The sequence below is a fragment of the Centroberyx affinis genome, unplaced genomic scaffold (genome assembly GCF_046629955.1).
Source record: "Centroberyx affinis isolate AG114_WGS23_722 - 3 ecotype Tasmania unplaced genomic scaffold, CSIRO-AGI_Caff_v1 ptg005730l_1, whole genome shotgun sequence".
Taxonomy (NCBI): Eukaryota; Metazoa; Chordata; class Actinopteri; order Beryciformes; family Berycidae; genus Centroberyx; species Centroberyx affinis.
Window position 1 is genome coordinate 26,358 of NW_027282895.1, and position 21,948 is coordinate 48,305.

General features: G+C 40.8%; 1 protein-coding gene across 1 annotated transcript; it reads right to left on the reverse strand.

The window, feature by feature from the left end:
* Window positions 1–723: 723 nt before the first annotated feature.
* adoa (2-aminoethanethiol (cysteamine) dioxygenase a) lies at window positions 724–5,017 on the reverse strand. Its single transcript, XM_071547225.1, has 2 exons — window positions 4,439–5,017; window positions 724–3,161 (listed from the first exon to the last, which is right to left on the reverse strand). Exons 1-2 carry the CDS (start codon window positions 4,772–4,774, stop codon window positions 2,703–2,705), a joined length of 795 nt encoding a protein of 264 aa, XP_071403326.1. The 5' UTR covers window positions 4,775–5,017; the 3' UTR covers window positions 724–2,702.
* Between the last annotated feature and the right edge of the window lie 16,931 nt (window positions 5,018–21,948).

Below are 21,948 nucleotides of genomic sequence, written 5' to 3' on the forward strand. Positions count from 1 at the left end.
CTGTGTGGAGCAAACAGGGCCTCAGTGTCTCGCTCTATGGTTTCTATGGCCATATCCTGCCATGGAGGATATATGCCAAACCTTAAATAAAATGGGCCACACAAACCCATCATCATCCATTTTGTGACCACAATCTGATAGATGGAAAAAGTGCCAGGGTTGCCTCATGATCAAAGTTAACTTTTGAGAGATAAAAAGTTTCCGTCTCTAAGCAGCATAGCGGGGTTGGAGCAAGGAACAGCGAGTAATTTGACGTCATCAGCCATTAAATTAATGGGTTCTGGGAATCAAGGAAGGCAGTCATAACAATTTAGCTGTTGCCAGAGATGGGGAATAGACACTCTGAGCTAGCCTGGATTTTTTAAACTGCTCGTTATGTATGTAATTTGCCTTTCCTATTTTTTAAACATAGAATCGCGTCTCTGTGAATCAACAAAGTGTCCTGTGTTTCTCCTCGTATGAAATATCGCTGGAACTGAAGCTTTATGCTGATGCCATGCGAGAGCAAGTTCAAGAGAAACAAAAATGGATTTTGAGGAAACCCATGTTTTCCTCTTCCAGCAGCGCAAAATCATGGGGAGGCTTCTCTAATTTTAAACAAGCGTGGCTTTCTTTCAAAGACAATTTCCCCCCCCCTGACTTGTAAATTCACGAGTGATAGAGGAGTTAAGTCCTAACAGAAACGACATGCAATAAGATCTTACATCTAGTTTATTGCTCCAATCACATTCAACACAAGAATAATAGAATCATAAAAGAATTGGGATAGATGTAGTACTGTGTGGGATCTTATGTAGGCCCAAGCAGGCTCAAGATATAGGCTAAAGTAAGCTCACACACAGGACAGGAGTGATATAGTCAGCTTTAAGCAAGAGTAACATGTGGTGACTGTATACCATACAAATCCTTTTTTTTTCCAGGGTTCCTACACATTTTCCATTGCAGATTTTCAAAACTTTTTCTTCGACCGTATAGATTCTCGACTGACGTTGGGAGATTTTGGCCAGTCTTCAAGATGATGCACGCCGATTGTGACTGGGCAATATGAATATCATATAGGCCACATCACTGCATAGACTAAGATTATTCTTTACGACAACAGAAGTAACGATATGTGAAATGATCGTGAGTATACTACCTCATAAAATGTGTAGTAATGTGCACCTTACAATCAACAGTTTCCCCCCACCATACTTTCGAGGCTTTCCAGACCTGTGTAGGAACCATGGGCCGGTTGCACAAAACACCTTAAGTTTTCTCCTTAAGTATGACACTTAAGGCTTAATTTCTCCTTAGCTGAGGGACTTAGTTAAGGGTGTTGCACAGAATCCCTTAAAAGGTTTCCTTAGTTAAGGAAAAACGTTAAGGCATTTACTGCATTGAAAGAGATTTTACAGCGGTAAAATTCTACAGTTGCCATGGAGACCGTTTGTTTGCTTGCACTTGCGCTTGTGATACCTGTTATCGCCTCACAGAGTTGGCCTATAGATAGTAAAAAAAATGGCAGAAGAAAAGAAGACAAGAACACCAAATTGGTCAGAGGAGGAAAAGATTATACTTCTGGAGGAATACAATAAAAGAAAGCACATGCTAAAAAGTAAATTTGATCCGCAAATAACAGCAAAGAGAAAACAACGAATGTGGGAGGAAATTGCAACGGAAATGAATTCAAGAAGTCTGGTGAAGAGGTTCATCCAAGAGGTCCAAAAAATATACCACAACTTCTTCATTTATCGCCATAAACTCGGCCATGTTGAGGTTAAGATAGAGTCAGAGGTACCTTAAGTTTTTTTTCCTTACTTTGGTTGCTAAGGTCTTTTGTGCAACGGCTTAACTAACTTTAAGGGACTCCTTAAGTATAAGACTGAGATAAGGAAAAAACCTTAAATACTTAAGTGAACATTTTAAGGAAACCTTAAGGAGAAGACGTAAGGGTGTTTTGTGCAACCGATTTTATTTTAAGGAAACCTTAACTCGGACTTTAACGAAAATCTTAACTTCTAACTGTTCTTTGGAATAAATTAAAAACAAAAAATAAAGAATATAATGTAGTGTGTGCACTTTGGAAGAAGACATAAGGGTGTACAATAGGAAAGGCGGTGGCACTCTTTAGAAGTATACATTCAATATTCACAAATAAGGCAGATAGACGACTTACATTACAGGCTTTGGCATCAAGACACCTCAGTACTTGGAAGTCCTCTGTGGCAGAGTGAAATGTTCAACCTTACCTAATGAGGTGTAAACAGCTAGCCAAGCCTAGCGGTTGTGTAGTTACACTCCAAATCATGTTTGGCTGATGATTATCACACGTCTACACGGCAACATAATGGTCCTTGAGCAATAGGTACAATACTAGGACACACTTGTCCCAATGACAACTAGGCTATTAAAGGTTTTTAGAAGGCAACTCAGTGGTCGTTATGCTGTGTGTGGCGTTAGGGTGTTACAGAGCCTGTCCTTCAGCCACATGACCTGGGTTCAAGTCCCCGTGTCTGCAAGCATCTGCCCTGCTGTAGCGTCCTTGTGCGAGGCACTGAATCCCTACCAGTTCCAGGTACTGATCCTGACCTTTGACCTCCCTGTGGAAGGGGGGCAAGAGAAAAGAGCATTTCCCTATGGGGGATCGATGGAGTATCACATTATTATCATTACATTATGATTATATACTGCAGTCCACTTCCTATCACAAGAGGTTTCATTCAGATAGAAACTGCGGGGCCTGGGTAGGGTTCCCCGCCGCACGAGAAGTCCTCCGGCTGGGGGATTTCTAGCAGCCACGTCTCCTCGTCTTTCCCCTTCTCCTCCCCCTCTCCCTCCTGGTTGCCCTTGACATCCACTCCCCGCTCCTTTGCAATCTGCAGGATTTTGTAATAGTGACAATCCCGCCCGTCGTCCGGGTCGTACGGCGGCGCCAGGATGTCCAGGAAAGCGGCCGGCCCTTCCACCGCGTCGATCTGGTGGAGGTTGTCCCGCAGCGGGGTGAGGAGGCACGGCCCGCTGTCCTCCGAGTACTCGCCGACGGCGCGGAGCACCGAGCGCCGCAGGGAGCCCGTCTGGAACGGGGCCAGGGGCGGCTCGAAGCGGGGCGAGGCGGCGGTGACGCTCAGGTTGTCCTCCAGCTTGTCGAAACAGCGGATGCTCACCTTGCCGTACAGCACCTGAACGGAAGATAAGACGAAGGTTTTATGAAGCCCGTGGGGGGGAAAATGGTTTGCAGATAACAGTAGGACACGACAAAGAAAAATGTAATGCAGGCAGTGATTCTCAACGTTTTTCATATCAAGGTCCCCTAATTTAGTCCACATTAGAGCCACGGACCCCAATTTGATGAAATGTTGTCTCTCGGACCCAAAACTGAGAATACTTTTATTGTTAGATATGATTTTGTTCAGAATTCCATGACTACCTGTATTGTAGGTAGAGAGATAACAGTGCAACTATGATCAAAATAGTCATTCTTCTACATTCTCTAATTGTGTTAACTTCTTTTAAATGAAATAATGGTGAAGTTTAATAATTCATCAACTTGCTGGGGACCCCCTGGAACCCCCTCAAGGACCCCTGGTGGTCCCCGGACCCCACGTTGAGAACCACTGCAATAAGGGACCAAATCAACACTAGAACATGTTAGGTAGGATACATGAAATACAAGTGTCAGATAGAGCATAGATTACAGTATTAAGATGGTGTTCAAATTAACAGCAGTAGGACATGTAAATATACCAAATATATGAAATATGTGTCTAAGTAGAAAAGTGAGAGAAACAAGTGGAAACATATATACACATATACAATATATACAACATATGAGAATATGAAGAAAACAGATATGTAAATGTAACACATACACACACAGGATGTACATGTGCGTCATGTTTACATGAACAGGTCCGTAGAATGCTTTGTTCATCCCTTGTCTCTTGTATGGAAAAAACGTCACGACAAACTCCATTTGAAAAGGTACACACCTCCTAGAGCATGACATAAGACCTTTAACAAATCCATAGGAACCACTCTTCAATTCGGCATACTCCAAACACACCAAATAGCATCTATTTCAATAAAATGTCTACTTTTATAAACGGTTCGCCTGTTATTCCACCAAAATACACCATGGAGGGCGGTAGCGAGCAGTGTGAATCAATTGTAAAAGTTGAGCTTGTAAACTATATAATAAAACCTAAATAAACTGATGCTTGGTGGATCACTTGTATGCCGTACTTACCAGAAGACCTTTATGATTCATACAGTCTTAGGTTATGCTCTAAGATGTTTGTGCGTTTGCCCTTCAGCAAAAGAACTTTAAACTGCCACATTTTTGAATGAAGTTTGGCGTGACGTTCTATCCATACGAGAACGGATCGTATAGGGGCTACAGAAGGCCATAACATATGTACAGCGTGTCTATGTTTGAAAGACGTGTGTTGCAGAAGACCTTCAGCATCCCGTTCATGCCCGGGTGGTCGTGCAGCGGGATGGAGGCGCCGGGTCTCAGCAGGAAAACCCCCATGCTGAACGCGTCCGTCTCGCAGATGTGCATGTAGGTGACCGGGGGGCTCTGGAGCTCCGCCGCCCCGGAGCCCGGCTTCGTTTTCCGGGGAGCAATTTTCAGGTCGGCAGCCCTGACCGCGGTCACTAACGCGATGAGTTCACTCTGTTTGTCCGAAAAGCCTTTATTATCTCCGTTGGCAGAGGCGTTCATGCCTTTAAACGTGTCATAGGCTTGTCTAGCTATCTTCTGGATAAGAGGAGTTTTGTTGTCCCGCGGCATTTTGGTTGTAGAAAAAAAAAAACTAACGGTTATCGGTGTTGCTTGCTGTGGCTCTGTTCAGACGCAAATAATAAACGACCCTGCTAAGAAAAACGCCTTGCAGTTCCTCGAATCTCAACAAAGTTCACCCAGAGTCGGTAGGTCCACGTTCAAACACAATAAAAATGCGTTTATCATGAAAACATAGAGTAGTCCATGATGATAAAGTATAATTCCACCTCCAGATAACAGCCTCCCTCCAGTCATTTTCCACCCTGTCTCACCTCGTCGTCCGCGCACACCGAGCCTGCGTACGAAACGCAAGGCAGCATGGGATATAGAGTTTTATCAGAAAAAACACAACTCTCTTGTGTGTAAATAGAAACAGTGGCGTACCGTACGATCAGATCATCTCACAGAAACGGATTTATGATTGTGTAAGATCAAAATTTACACTGACATGCCCGTAACAATAAAAAAATAAATTCACCTGCCTTTCAGAGAGACTACATTTCCCAGAAGTCCTGAGGGCGGACAAGAGCTGGAGAGGGGAAGGCCAGACAGGCCGTTGAACTCTGCACCCCTCCCCCCTCCCTCCATCACATCCTCTATCCATCTATTTTTCATCATCTTTTTTAATCATCTTTTCTCACTTTCTTTTCCCTTTCAAGATTATGAGACTTTTAGGAAAGCTAATGATAGTTTAAATCAGGATCAGGATTTGAGCTCACAGGATAACATGGCTTGTTCATGAATTCTCAGTTATAACTAGCTACTAGAAAAGGAATACACCTGTAGAGGTCCTTATAGCACACCTGTTATGACCCTGCACAATGAACAGATTATACATTGGGAAAAGAGTATATCTACACTCTTTTGCACTATTTGAGAGGCTAAAATCAAACCTTATGGCAAGTCCCTGCATATCATTTAGCCTGCCACCAATATTTCCAAAACCTATGGATGAATTTATGGTCATAACCTGCTTTTTCAAATAGACTAAATTTCAGACTGATGACTGACAAGATATTAGCTATGATATGGTCGGTGTGATAAATTTTTAGATGTAGATGTACTTGGTGCCCTCTATGTCACTCTGAAAATATTAATTTGTGTAGGAAGATATCCCATTTGACCATAGGCCTACATTTTGTTTACAACATATAGCTAGCTAGCATCACATCCAAATAGCTGTAGCCACTTAGCTAGCTAGCTCACTAGAGCAGTGGTTCTCAAACTTTTTCATATCAAGGACCCCTAATTTAGTCCACATTTGGGCCCCGGACCCCCATTTGATGAGACTTTGTCTCTCAAACCCAAATCTGAGAATATTTTTATTGTTAGATATGATTTTGTCCAGAATTCCATGACTATCTGTATTGTAGGTAGAGAGATAACAGAGAAACTATGATCAAAAAAGTCGTCCGTCTACATTCTCTAATTGTGTTAACTTATTGTAAATGAATTAATGATAAAGTTTAACAATTCATTAATTTGCTGAGAACCACTGCATTAGAGGAAAGTATAATTTCAAGATTGCGTTTTCCAGACATGACTGTGTATAATATTTGGGCAAAATGAAGTTACTTCATTAATCATTAGTAATGATCATCATTAGTAATGATTAAATACAAAATAGGTCTACATAAACAAATACTGCTAAACAAATCAAGAATTCTGAGGGTAAGGGAGGCTCAGTGGGCCAAAGTGCTTATGTATGTGATATCATGGGTTCAAATTAGGATCTCTCTGCTTTACAAAATATATATAATTTGTAGTACTTGAATCCACAGAGAATATTGGCTCCTGAGTCAGCTGTTGGTTGAAACGGCGAGCTCTGTTGCTAGGCCTCTTGATGCTAACAGTGGTTGCTGCTCCTAAAAAGCCATTTGTAGGCTTCACAGAGGAGTTGAAAGTAAACATGACACAATTCTGCCATTATGCACACTTTCACTAATCCAGAAATCACAGAACTATTTTTCTGAGCTGCAACACAGACTGCTGTGGGGTGAAAGTGCGTAACTGGTGGAGTGATCTAGTTTTGGATGTTTGGCAGAGACTTTCCACTGAGTGGAACTGGTGCGGTGTTGCTGCTTTCCAGGCTGTGGATAGAAGTATGTCAGTTGGTCGCCATATTGTTTTCACAGACTGGCTTTTTTGATATTTTGACAAACCCCATTTGGACTCATTGTTAGCAGCAAGAAGCCTAGCAACAGGATTGCTGTTTCAACAGACAGCTGACTCTGGAGCCAATATTCTCTGTGGGTCCAAGTACTACAGGTATGTAAGAAACAAATTAAATATACGGCCAAAATCACCGAACTTATCCTTTAACCACAGAGTAGAAGTTATGAATAGGCTAATGGTTAGCGGCCTCCTCTTGTCCCTTATTATATGGTACAGATATTTATACAACCCTTTATATGAACTGTAACAATTTAAACATGGTGTGTGCTTTTCTTACACTTTGTTTGTTTTGTTTGGTGCAAGAAGATATGGTTTTGATGTTCTTGACCTTAACAGGGATGCGCACTGTTAACTGCATGTAAACTGCATGCCGTACCGCACTGTGTGTATGTAAACTTGCTAATTTACAATGACTGCAACAGTAGTTTAAATGCCAAGATCACCTTCATAGGCACAGGCAACCAATAGTGAGGAGTAGACAAATAATGACACAGTGAAATAAGCCTATTGCTTGTATTTTGAGTTGATTCTTTTTCTAAGGAATTATTTTCCTCACCTACGCAATCTGCAGTTTGTTTTCCACCATTTTGCACTTTCTATGTGCAAATAACCTAAACTTGAGCTTACCTTTGCTACTCAGGAGTCCCTTGGCTTGCTGGTGCAGGAGGAGGGTCTTCAGGTCCCCAGGGTCCGGGATGAAGCGTCCACACCCGTCCAGGACAGAGGGCTCCGATGAGCTCATGGCACCAAGCTGAGGTCAGGAGACATGCAAGGGAAACAACGAGCAAGTTTACATACACACAGTGCGGTACGGCATGCAATTTACATACAGTTAACAGTGGAATAGTTCACCCAAATGAAAATTCTGTCATCATCTCCTCCCCCTCATACCAGTTGAAACACAGGTGAAGTTTGTCCATATAACACACAGGGAGGTTGCAGCACAACTCCATAGCAGCCTTCTCCAAAACAACTGAAGTCAGTGGGGACCAGTTCTTCAGAGTTCCAAAAAGACCTACAGTATATTTACACCATCATTTAGTGCAAATCTTAACTACAGCTGATTGACTTGCAACAAATAATGGTGTATAGGTCTTTCTATTCACAGTGTGATTGTTTGGCTGTTTTTGTTTTGGAGCTCTAAAGAACAGGTCCCCATTGACTTCAGTTGTTTTGGAGAAGGCTGCTACCAAGTTGTGCTGGCAACCTCCCTGTGTGTTATATGGACTAACAAATTTCACCTGTGTTTCATTTGGCATGAGGGTGAGTAGATGATGACAGAATTTTCATTTTTGGGTGAACTATCACTTTAAGGTCTTAGTTGAGGTATTGATTGTATACATTTTCATAGTCCAATCACAAATATCCCTGTATGTATATACAGTATATGAATATACATAATACTGACATGGAAACTGAGGAAACATGGACTATGAAAACCAACAGTGATGGGGATAACGTGTATACTGCTGGTGATTCTTCCCTGTTTTTCCTACAGATTATGAAAACCAATGATCTCTGTGAAGACAACATTGCGTTGACCTATCGTTCTGTCTCGACATCGTTCAGTGACAGACATCGTCCGGTCTCTCTCTGCTCTCTGAAGTGGAGGGAAGGAAGTGAGCCTCGTGAACCCGACAACAAAACACACGGCTGAGTCACCAGCATCGCAAACACTAATGTACCTTACCTATTGTGTGTGTGTGTGTGTGTTTGTGTGTGTGTGTTTGTTCCCATGTGCGCCATTAAACAGTTGGCACTCTTGGGGGTGGGTTTAGGTTTGAGTACCTCTTTAGATGCATGTATTTATTTTCTGTGTCTGTGAGTGAGAGTGTGTGTGTGTGTGTGTGTGTGTGTGAGTGTGAGTACTGGGTTCACCTTTATGCATGATGCATGACGAGTGAGGTAGACACAAAGAAGCAACATCCTCTTGAGAAATAATGAGGCCAGCTCATTATAGGTCTACACACACACACACACACACACACACACATACACTTCTGTCGGGATGACTCAGTTAGACACACTTTGTTGCACACTTTGTCGTTGCTTTAGAAGATGAAACCATGTTGCTTAGAAACCCATCCTCCTTTCTGAAACCGGATAAGATAAAGCGCAGGGTGAGAGTCAAAGCTAATTTCATTCCATCTGAAATCCCAGAGGATCAGACAGACAGATAGTAGTCTAGAAAACCAACCTCTATCTGTCTTTCTTGATTCTACTCTGAGCAGATTGTAGTTTTAGTTCTGCAAGTGTTTCTCGGAGGCAGAGCTGCTCTGGAGGCTGAAATAATCTCATTGGTTGAGTTAAATCTCAATGGGCGGAGCCAAAGGACCACAGTTTTTCAGAGAGCGAGTTCGCTAAGAAGGAACTCTTCAATTCAGTTCAATTCAATTCACTTTATTTGTCACCGAGGGGCAATTGCAGAGGCACGTGTAGTACATTTACAAGAAACAATTATCAATTAACAGGGGAAAAAAAAAAAAAAAACTGATTTAGAGGTATGCATTGTATGGCATACAGTGCAAAAATAAGCTATACCCAGGGGCGGTCTTACCATTAGGCAAAGGTAGGCGACTGCCTTGGGCCCCGGTAGCCAGAGGGCCCCACAGAAGACATGAATAGAACAAATGTAAACTTATTTTTAATGAAAAACACCCGTCATGGTCTCCCCTCTACTCATTCAGGCTACAGTGGGCTATTCCACTTCTTGTGATTGTGCCATTTGACTTTAAGCTAATTTTACTTGCGACTGCATCAGTAGAGAGAAGTAAAAAAAAAAAAATAATAATAATGATGATAATAATCAGCAAAGCTACCCATGTAGAAAAACAAAAAAAATGTCCTTGCATGCATACTTTGCTCAGCCCAACTTGAAGGTAATGTATAGAAAAGATGGATTAAAAAGGGAAAGGGTTGGGATTCAGGGGGCCCCATGCTTGCCTTTGCCTAGGGCCCCCAAATCACTAAGTCTGCCCCTGGCTATACCCATTATGATACTAATATAATACTAATAGTAGTGCAATAATAGTACAGTGCAAAATACAAAATATACATGATGGGTAATTCTATAATATATAAGTGCATAGTTAGATGTAACATAACTCTGAATAAAATATAGATCAAAATATAAATGGCATCAACATCTTTTTCATTCAGTCATGACTGCAACATTTGTGATCTTGGAGGGAACAAAATGAAACAAAATGAAACAATCATCTACACGTGAGCAATTATTGAGTCAGTTAATAACAAATTTGAATAGGCTACAGCATTAATATGAAAAACATTGATAGCTACAACAACCCTACCCCTTTTTTCCACAATTCATTTCTAATGGGAGATTCATCTTTTGTATTTTACAAGTGCCCAGTGTAGAGCGACAGGAAAGATAAGAGAGAGTTGATAACATGTAACAATCTGAACAATTGTTCAGCATGAATGAAAATACAAATTCATTCATACATATCAATACGATAAAAAGCATTATTTGTATTACATTTAATAGAAATAAAAACAATATTAATAACAGGAAAGGGAGGGCAGAGAATGTGAGGGATGTGGAGGAGGGGGGGGTGATGAATAGGTCGCAGCTGAATGAAGTCTATTATAATGATATGGCTCCCTCAATTCATAGATAAAGGCTAGGTGAATGAATGAATCAGAGAGTGATGGAGAGAGAGAGAGAGGAAGAGGGAGGGAGTGAGAGAGAAAGGCAAAGGCTGAATGAAAGAAAATATGAATTCATTATTGAGATAAAATGACTGATTTGAGATACAAGTTGCTGCTCTCAGAGTTACAACAATGAATAAAGAGTAATTTTACCTTTAATAATGATGTATATTGAAATAGTTTTAATTGTCTTGGGGTGGTGTTTTTTTTTTTTTTAATAAAACAAGTTAATAAGAGTTGATTTTTTTTAGTGATTGGAGAGTTGTTTGTCCCTAGATAAATAATGGTTAAAAAAATGTGTATGCATATTAATGTATGATTCCTATAAGTGCAGTATGTAATATGACACCATATATTGCGAAGGCCACAAAACAGTATGCTTCATACACAACAGTGGACAACATGCAACATCATTGATAACATCATCGACAGTGAAAATATCATGCTGATCAGTTTAGTAAATATAGCAAAAATTGAATATAGTCAGCAGTAGGAAATGTATAGAAATACTATCAGCTAAAGATATAAATTTAATGATATGCCCTATATCAGTTTTGTAGTTTTGTAGTTTTGTTTTGTACAAATATGTTGCAGATAGTCCTGCAACAGAAGATAGACTAAATAAAGGTTTTTTGTAGGGTGGTAGACTACATCAGTGGTTCTCAACATGGGGTCTGGGGACCACCAGGGGTCCTTGAGGGGGTTCCAGGGGGTCCCCAGCAAACTGATGTATTGTTAAACTTCAGCATTATTTCATTTACAAGAAGTTAACACAATTAGAGAATGTAGAAGAATGACTGTTGATCATAATTTCTCTGTTATCTCTACCTACAATACAGATAGTCATGGAATTCTGGACAAAATCATATCTAACAATAAAAATATTCTCAGATTTGGATCAGAGAGACAAAATCTGGGGTCTGTGGCTCTAATGTGTACTACTAGGGGTCCTTGATATGAAAAAGGTTGAGAATCACTGAACTACATTTAAGTGATAATTTGTCAGACTAAACTACTTTAAATGGGTAGCAGGCCTGAATCTGGTGGCTCTTCCCATGAAAAGAGCATTTACATATTTTCATTATCCTGGCTCCCACGGCACGGCGGAGTTGAAGCTGCGAGGAAAAATATTGTTCAAAATTGTGCGTTCACTGAGGACAAAGTTTAGAAAAACCCCTGTTTGTCTGAGATCTGATTTGCATTTACTGCAGTTCCCTGGACATAAAGCCAACATTATTCCCTGGCTGCTTAAAATGTGCATGACTGACATTGCAGAGAAGTCAAGCAAGCTTCATCATGCCTTCCTCAGAGCCGCAGCCAAGGAACTCTGAATGGAGCGAGTGATTCTCTGGCTGTCTAGAATTAGCATAGACAGACGCACTCACACACACACACACACACACACACACACACACACTTCCATGCACATTTTGCACACATATATGCATGGATGCAAACAGACACAAACTCACGGAGGTACAAGTGCATGTGCGCACTCACACACAGGTATGCACAAATATGCACAGATGCAATTGCACACACACACCACATATGCACACACACACACACACACCACACAGAGAGACACACATATTCCTCTGTTCTTTGGAATCAGCATCTTGAGACAATGAGACAATGACAACAGTCTGCTTATGGATCACTTACTGCACCAGTCAACGTGGCCTTTGTGTTCCGTCAATACGCACCCTGTTCTTTTTCATCACAGTTGTCATTATTTTGTGATGTATTCCACTGTTCGAGATATGAGGAGTCTTTTATTCGTTGCCCCCTGTGCCCTCTTTGAGTTGGGCCATCATAGAGAATGAAGCGAACTCTGTTGTTGTTTCAAAGAACGCTAACAATCCCGGGCCAAAGATGAAAATTCATTAGCCCGCTGGAAAAAATGTCCGCATAACTCGAAGGGCAACGGCAGGAGACAATGCAATGCTAATGTTTGTTCTTTGCATTAAAAAGCTGCTTTCTTTGAGCAGGGGCTTTCTGGGGATTTTGGAGGTTCATGAATGGATAGCTGTTAACAAACACAGAAACGTATCTTATCATAGAAAATAATAAGATACATGGAATATATTATAGAAAATAATAAGATGCAAATGTTTGTTCTTTGCTTTGTAAACGCGCATTCTCTGAGAAAGATGATTAAGATCCCAGACAGAAGATTTCTGTCTGGGATCTTAATGTACGTACATACTATACTTGTCATGATATGTCATATTTTTCTGTCTGATTCAAAGTATTTACTGATGAGCCAGACTTTGCTGTCAAGCTGCCATGAATGAATCATGAGTGGGAAATTTGAGGAGGGCTTGCATCTCCTTGAATGTTATGGCTTACATTCTCCTTGTTGTAGGATAAACTTCCTCTCTATGTCCCTTGGTATAACTGTGAAATGTAACTGCTGGCTATTGTCCCTAGACTGAGTTTTCCATATGCATCCTGTTACTGAAATCATCTTTGTTAACTGACTTACAACAAGATAAAGTCACAACCAGTGGTAATCTACATATCCCACTGTGCTGATTGCTGTGGTGTTTTTGATTTTGTCTCCGTCTCCATCTACGTCTTTTTCCTTGGATTTTCTGTTAATACATTTTTGAGTTTCTGTAGGTGGCGCTCTTTTCTTCACTAACTTCACTTCCTGTACGCCAGAGGATTTTTCCCAGGAAAGAGCTACCAGACACAGTGTTTAGAACAGCAAATACAATAGCTTCCATGAACTGACTATAGATTGAATCACTGTTGTGTTATATCAATCAGTGATATAACACAGATCAGTGATAGAGAGGAGCAAACTGGCCTTAGTGCTAACATGCTTCATGGAAACATCCATCCATCCTATCCATCCATTTTCTAGCCACTTATCCAGGTCAGGGTTGCGGTGGCAATAGGGTGAGCAGTGCAGCTCCCAGGCCAGCTGGGAGATGTGGTCCCTCCAGTGTCTACCCAAAGGTCAATCTCGGAACCCATCGTCTATCGGTCTGATGACGATTAGCCTCTGGGGGCGACGGCCAATATTTTGGTGTTTCCGGTGTAGCCAGCGGACATCCGGGCCAAGACGCAAGAATGGAGTTGGAGTTGAGAACAACGTCTCATATGCAGATATCTGTTTATAGAGATTAGCCGAAATGTTGTCTGGACCTAAAACACCTACAAAAAGTATCGATGTTTGTGTATTGTGTGGAGAAACGTTCGACTCTCACGTCTCAAGTTGCTAATCGGACTGTAAACAATGACCGGCGGATATAATGACATAATCTAGGGCTGGGCAATATCGATATATTGCCCAGCCCTAGATGACATAATCTGCAAACAGCAGAGACGCCACCCTAATGTCACTGAACTGGACATTCTCCAGACCTCGGCTGCGCCTTGATATTCTGTCTATGAATATCACAAACAAGAGAGGGGACAAGGGGCACCCTTGTCAGAGTCCGATGCCCACCTTGAACAAGCTTGACTTAATGCCAAGAATGCGAACACAGCTCTCGTGTACAGGGACCGAATGGTAGACAGGATTAGCAAATTCAAGACCCCTCTATCTGTGAGACAGTAAAAAGCTGGTTCACTGTTCTGCAACCAGGACAGAATCCACATTACATTCCACATTAGGTTCAACAATTGGTCAAGTCTCATTTCCAGCACCTATAGGCATAGGCTTTCCCAGGGAGGTTGAGCAGTGTGATTCCACGATTGTTAGAACGCACCCTCTAGTACCCTTTTTTGAAAATGGGGACCACCATCCCTGTCTGCCAATCCAAGGGCACTGTTCCCAAAACAATGATTTTTTTTATTTATTTTTTTATTATTATCTCATCTTTATCATCTTGAATTCTCAGGAAATTGTCCAAGTGATGTTCCTTCACTTCTTTGGAAAAAATACCCTTCTGTTTCAAGACTTGCACACAAGGGACTGGAGCAAAAGAAAACAGGGAGCGAAAAAAGAAAGAAAGAAAAAAATAATGTAGTCTATGAGATGTAGCAAGACATGTGTGTGTGTGTGGGTTGCAGCATACTGTAGGATTTCCTGTAGGCAATAAATGATGCTTTATTTGGCTCTCTTCCTCTGAGCTTTGACACCAGAACCTTAAGTCACTAGTTCTATCATTGTCAAAGGGTCAAAGGTCAAGGTGCCTGATGTTTAAAACAGAACAGGCTAAAATATTACAGCACCCTGAGGTCTCTCACTCAACACTGCAGTCATTGTTGTACAGTATTCCCCTTTCAGTTTTACATTAGTGCCTTGAAGATTCGGTCCCACCAGCACATTTGCAAACAAGTACGTATTTCAGATGGAAAACTGAAAAGTCCCCTTCTGTCAGGACCGCATGCGTGCGTCAAATCATGACCTGATAACAGAGTGGATTCTACAATACACAACTTAGCGAGATGGAAAAAACAAGCTTTTCATCCTCATGGACTGTTGTTTTCAGACCTACATGCGTATCTAAACTGTCTTGCTTCCTGTTGATTCTATAATATACACTCAACAGCATCAGGGCAGTGATCAGTGGTGTAAATATTGAAATTCAAAGCTTTTTGTTGTTAACCCGTAGGACCGGACTGACGACAAAATTCATCCCTTTTTTTACCTTGACTGAACCATTCATTCATTCATTCATTCATTCATTCATTCATTCATTCATTCATTCATTCAAACATTTGACTCAGGAGAGAGAAAACATTGCTGTATTTGCCACTCATCACAAACTTTCAATGTGGATATCTATGATAAAATCGGGCATTCATTTGTCTATTTTACAATTAAACAAAGTTATATGCTTTGTGCATGCTAAAATATTCCATTTTCACAGTATGATTTTACAAGATATTGTGCTATTTAGACAGCCTTCAATATGAGCTGAATGCACTGGATAGGTTGTGAGCATTAACTAAACAGCAATGACTAATAGAAGCAAGACAAGATGCAGCTCAAGTTAAAGCCTGGTACAAACAGAAGAGCACACTTACAGGTTATCAGAAAAATAGGATCAGTTAATAAATGTGATTTTTTTTTTGCTTTTCGTTTTTTTTGAACACTTGGTCCTGTGGCCCAAAAGTGAGCCCGCCCATCTAGAATATGTCAGATGGATGGAGCGGGTGTGTCTGCATGGCAATATCGATTTTACCTCAAAATATGAATATGAAGTAAAAGAAAAGACCTTATGAGTCTTTAGAGGCCTCTGTTTTAAGCCATACTTAAACTGGCTATGTTTCCATGCATGAAGAATTCCTTTCTGAACCTGGTTACTCTAGTATCCTGGTTTTGGGTCAATGTATGCAGTGGTGGAAGAAGTACTCAGATCTTTTACTTAAGTAAAAGTAGAAATACCACAGTATAAAAATACTCTGTTAAGTAAAAGTCCTGCATTCAAAATGTTACTTAAGTAAAAGTACAAATGTATTAGCATCAAAATGTACTTAAAGCAACAAAAGTAAAAGTACTCATTATGCAGAATGGCCCATTTCAGAATAATACAGTATATATTATTGAATTATAATTATTGATGCATTAATGTGTAAGCATCACTTCAATGTTGCAGCTGGAAAAGGTGGGGCTGATTTCCACTACTTTATATACTGCTGGGTAGCTTACAGTAATCTATAATAATACATCACAATTTATTAGTTGATTATATTTTGTATTAATAATCTGAATCTGCAAAGTAACTAGTAACTTAAGTTATCAAATAAAGGTAGTGGAGTAAAAAGTACAATATTTCCCTCTGAAATGTAGTGGAGTAGAAGTATAAAGTAATATAAAATGCTAATACTCAAGTGAAGTACAAGTACCTCAAAATTGTACTTAAGTTCAGTTTTCGAGTAAATGTACTTAGTTACTTTCCACCTCTGGATGTATGGAAACATCATAACTGGGTTTCAATAACTTGGTTAAGGTCATACTCTGATTATGAGAAATTTGGCTTACTCCCAAATTAAACCGGTTACTGTGGCATGGAAACATTTTACTGCTTTCAATTTTGTTTTCCAGCGAAGTCACACTCCCACAGCATTATGGGTACATTTTGACATCAAACACATGATGGCGATAAGCTGCTCAGTCAAAGAGGGAGGAGGAAGACTCAATCGCATGGTATCAAAGGTTCATGTTAACAGATGAACCTGAATAAGACCTTAATATGGACATTAGCTGGGTTACAGCTGTATTGTACCCACTTACTAACTGTATGAGTGAGAAGTGAGAGAAGTTTCACCCCCTTAAACATCAACATTAGATACATTGGATGGGTCAGACAGGAGTTTTGAAGGGCCATTCAGAAAAATGGATGCTCTGTATCTGTGTATGAGTTGGTCTCATCACGTCCAGATGAAGTCGTCCAGCCACGCAGTGTGTTTTACCGCAACAAGTTGACAGGACTTCTAATATCCCATCGATCACAGCAAAAGCGTGTTGACTCACACACACACACACACACACACACACACACACACACACAGCAAATACGTTCAGACTGTGTTCCCTGTGTCTTTCACGCTTGGGTTGCGGACCTTGATCGACCAGTTGAGATCTCTAGATTAGGAATGATGATAGGCAAAACTACACACACACACACACACACACACACACACACACACAAACGGTAACAGATCCTAAATTTCCTAATAATTTCCTTTGAAGGAACTGTTAATTTCTTAGGAAGTCATGAAAGAACCGGCTTAGGGTTAGAGAAAGAGAAAGAGAGAAAGAGAAAGAGTTTCTTCTGCTGTTTAGACAGAACCATGAAATGATGTAGTAGTTATATAGAAAATTAGAAATGAACTAAAATCAATTAAGAATCCAACAAATAAGTATATTATGCAGTTCATTCCAGGAAATTCTTTTACAAATTGACAGTATCTTATCCACCAGACTGCTTACATTTTCTGTATAACTACAGTACTACACAATTTCATGGTTCTTTCCAGTAAACTTCTTAAGAAATGAGCAGTTCCTTTCTAGGAAATTATGAGGAAATTGTGGACCTGGAAAATCAAGCGTTACCAAAAAAAACAAGCATGCAGACAGACACACAAACATAGATTATGTGGAGAAAACTGTAATTCAGACCGTTTTCTCTCTCTTTTTAGAGGATGTGGAGACAGTAGCAGGGTAGAGATAGATAGATATCTTGTCTTCAGGCTTGGTGGGGCCCATTCATTCTCATTGCAAACCAAGGGCCTCGCTTCTGGTAAGATCTTACCATCAAATTTGATGTTATAGATATGCGTATAGGAAGAATTTTTTTATGACATGAACCAGTTCCCAGTAGAAGACTGTGGTGACGCTGAAAAAGAGCAAGAATGTTACTGAAACTGATTCACTGATTTATTCACTGATTGATACATTATTAATTCCTAGTATGGAAATTGCTAATGTCACCAGCAGTAGACCTACAACATGTACAGAACATACAAACAAAAACTTTAAAACTCCCAAAGTAAAGATAATGAGAGAAAGAGGATGCCTATGCAGTCAGACATGCATCTCATTAAAATACCACCTAAAATCATTTTAACTGTACATATACTGTTTCAGAGGCTTTCCAGGACACATTGCAGGGGGTATTTGAAAAACGATCTTGGGATCAAGCTGAGGATAACAGCCAAGTAGCTCTCTATAAATCAGGCCTCAGAGCAGGATCAGTAAAGTGTAAAACAATGGGGCGGAACCGCTCCATACATCACTGTTGATGCTGCTCCGATAGAAACTGTATTACCGTTGTTCAAATGATCTGTCACCAGTGTGTCCTGGTGGGATATGTGCTGTTTGCTTGCAGGGTTGTGTCGGACTGAGCAACTTTTTGATACATTTACACAAATATTCTTTGGATTTATCCTTGATTCCAATGTACGTCATCCAGGTACTTGTCAAGTACAACTAACTCACTTGTGATGCGACCAGTTTCTCCTCATGGGGATCCAAAGAGTGGGGAGATTTCTGTTCCAAAGTTAGTTTTGAAAGCCGGAAATCTCAGCAGTTGGCCAAGGAATCATTAAAGGAATAGTTCACCCAAAAATGAAAATTCTGTCATCATCTACTCACCCTCATGCCAAATGAAACACAGGTGGAATTTGTTAGTCCATATAACACACAGGGAGGTTGCCAGCACAACTTGGTAGCAGCCTTCTCCAAAACAACTGAAGTCAATGGGGACCTGTTCTTTAGAGTTCCAAAACAAAAACAGCCAAACAATCACACTGTGAATAGAAAGACCTATACACCATTATTTGTTGCAAATCAATCAGCTGTAGTTAAGATTTGCACTAAATGATGGTGTAAATATACTGTAGGTCTTTTTGGAACTCTGAAGAACTGGTCCCCACTGACTTCAGTTGTTTTGGAGAAGGCTGCTATGGAGTTGTTCTGGCAACCTCCCTGTGTGTTATATGGACAAACTTCACCTGTGTTTCAACTGGCATGAGGGGGAGTAGATGATGACAGAATTTTCGTTTTTGGGTGAACTATTCCTTTAAGTCATTGGTGTTGATCAACAACCCTACCAACCCCACCACAGATATACTATGGCCATTGTCAGTAAAAATTATTGAATTATTGTTTAACATGTTGTCTTTCAGAAATTAAAAGAGCTGCGTTATTGTATTATAGAGCATCTATCTGCTTTCTCTGACTTATTCCCTCTCTGTTTACAATGGGCCTCAATGCATTCTCTATTCATCCATTTACATGGTTACAGACACACACACACATTTATTAAGAATAGCATTTTATGACAGCATAATCGTTTATTTTTATTTTATTTTATTTCTCCTTTATTTAACTAGGTGAGTCCCATTGAGATGTTCATCTCTTTTGCAAGGGAGCCCTGGCCAAGAGAGCAGCAAACAGATGTTACAAAAATACAACACAAAACCACAAAATAAAATTACAAGGAATACATACAAATATACAAATTGCACAGTATACAATCTCAAGTAAAACAGCTACAAACTTCAGTTTTTAAAGACTGCAACAGACTTTTAAAATCACCCAGAGGGATGAAGTGATCCAGGTTTGCATCTTTCTGGAGCTGACTCCAGGACCGTGGAGCATAATAACTAAAAGCCATCTTCCCAAATTCTGTGGAAGGGCGAGGGACAGTGAAAAGTAGTGAATTCTGAGAACACAAGTTGTAAGAACTTGTGATATGATTGAAAAGGCGATTTAAATAGCCAGGGAGTTGCCCTATGATGGCTTTGTAGATAAAAATGTGCCAATGAAGCCATCTGCGGTAATATAATGAGGTCAGACCTGCCCTTTCATACAAGTGACAATGACGCATTCAGAATGAAACGTAAAGCTCCATGATAAACTGCCTGAAGTGAGGTAGTTGGATTGGTAGTTGACTGAAGTGATGAGGAAGATGCTGTAGTCTGAGTATTTCGTGAAAAATAACCTTCATTATTTCATTATTATTGAGAATAAGACCCTATTCTCATATAACTTCACAGTTTCCTACACAGTTTGATTCTACTTACAATGGAGTATATGCTAAGATTCGTGTCAGCCTCAACCAGCCCCTCCAAATGCAGCATCACCTCAGCAGTCTATCAACTAATGTTACATCCACTGCTGGAAATCTGGGTGTTCTGTTTGATCCAGATCTAGGCTTTAGGAACCACATCAAGAAAGCTGCTCAGGCTTGATTCCTCCAGTTGAGGAACCATCTCTAAAAGTTTTTTTTTGTCATTTGCAGACCTTGAGAATGCAATTCATGCTTGTGTGTGTCTGTGTAGACTCATTTCTGTCGTCCAGGTAGTAAAATGTCCAAGAAAATAAAAACAAAATTCCCTGGACTTCATCAGTATGTAGAACTGATTATTGTCTAGGAGTCTCCTATTCGTTCCACAGTACGATAGCCTTTTTGTTAACTGTTGCAATGTTTTTATTACTGCTTTCTATTACTCTTCATTTGCCTTGTATGCTTGTTGAATGTCTATTCTATTTATTTTATTCTTTTACTCCCCTTCTTAATCATTGTACCTGTTTTATCATTTCTTCTGTAAACTTTGTGGTGTCACTTTGTAACCCTGTTTCGAAAAGCATGTCATAAATAAAGTTTATTATTATTCACCTAAAAACTCTATACCACAAATCCCTGAATACACAGTCAGTTAACTGTTGCATTACATGAACCATGAACCAGCATTGGGGATTGTATAGTGCTGTTTTGTGGTGTGTGTGTGTGTGTGTGTGGGGGGGTGAGGGGTGGGTGGGGAGGGGGTTGTTGCTGACAGCCTCAGCAGTAAGTGGGGGAGGGATGATAAGAGCTATTATAGCCATTGACAGTGGAGCTTCCCATTGCTATGCTAATGTCTTGCTTGTCAGATAGTGTAGCCAGGGGCTCTCTATTCTCTCGCAAGGATCCTCTCTATCTGGCCTTTATTTTTTTGCTAAATTACATATAAAACATCAGCCAAAAATACACTCGAATACACATGGAGTGGCCAACATAGAGTGGCAAAAGTGCAAAAGTTCAAAAGTGTCCATAGTAAGACGTTTTTCATTCATTTACATCCATTATCCAGCTTCCAGGACAGATAAAGGACGGAAGAGTTACCTTTCATAGCTCATTTTGCCAACAGAGGGACGGTGCTTTAAAACATACTGTTATATGTTTAATTTCAATTTTTGTTTTTCTGCAATCAATCAGTATCTGAGAGAAGGTCTTACTGTTTTCTAAGTGTACGCATCTCATTTTGTAACAGAATTCTTGAAAAGTACCTCATGTTAAGACCACATCTAGGTTCTTGCCAAGGTGGACATACATGAAGGGAATGGGAACGTTCTAAGTCAGGGTCTGGGGCTTGTGTATAGCTTGAGGAAGGGGTTGGAGTGTGTGTGTGGGTGTGTGTGTGTCTGTGTGTGTGGGTGTGTGTTTCAGGGGCAGGAAGGACCCACCTCCTCCCACCTCCTCTCCCACCCCCCCCTCACCAGGCCCTTTGTTCCCCGATGATGTACGAGACAGCATCTCCCTTGGAGTACCGCAGGAACACGACAGCGGAGCAACAACGCTGTCCCATAATGGAGACTGATGGGCCGGCTCCCGTCCCCTTCACTTTGTCCGCTACTAAGATTGAGTTGGCGGGGCACTCCAGGCTCCGACGGGGCCCTTGGACAGCTCCGAGAGGGGCCCTCGTAAGGGGAGACTCAACCCGGCGGCGGCTCACGTCTGTCGGCCGCGCTGGGTCCCGCCACGGCCTGACGGATGGATGGACGGACGGATGATGGATGAGAGGATGGAGGGGCGGCTGGATGGACGGGTGACGCGCGGGGGAACCCGGCCGGGTCTTTGTGGGCCGCGTGACAGCAGAGGAGAGGT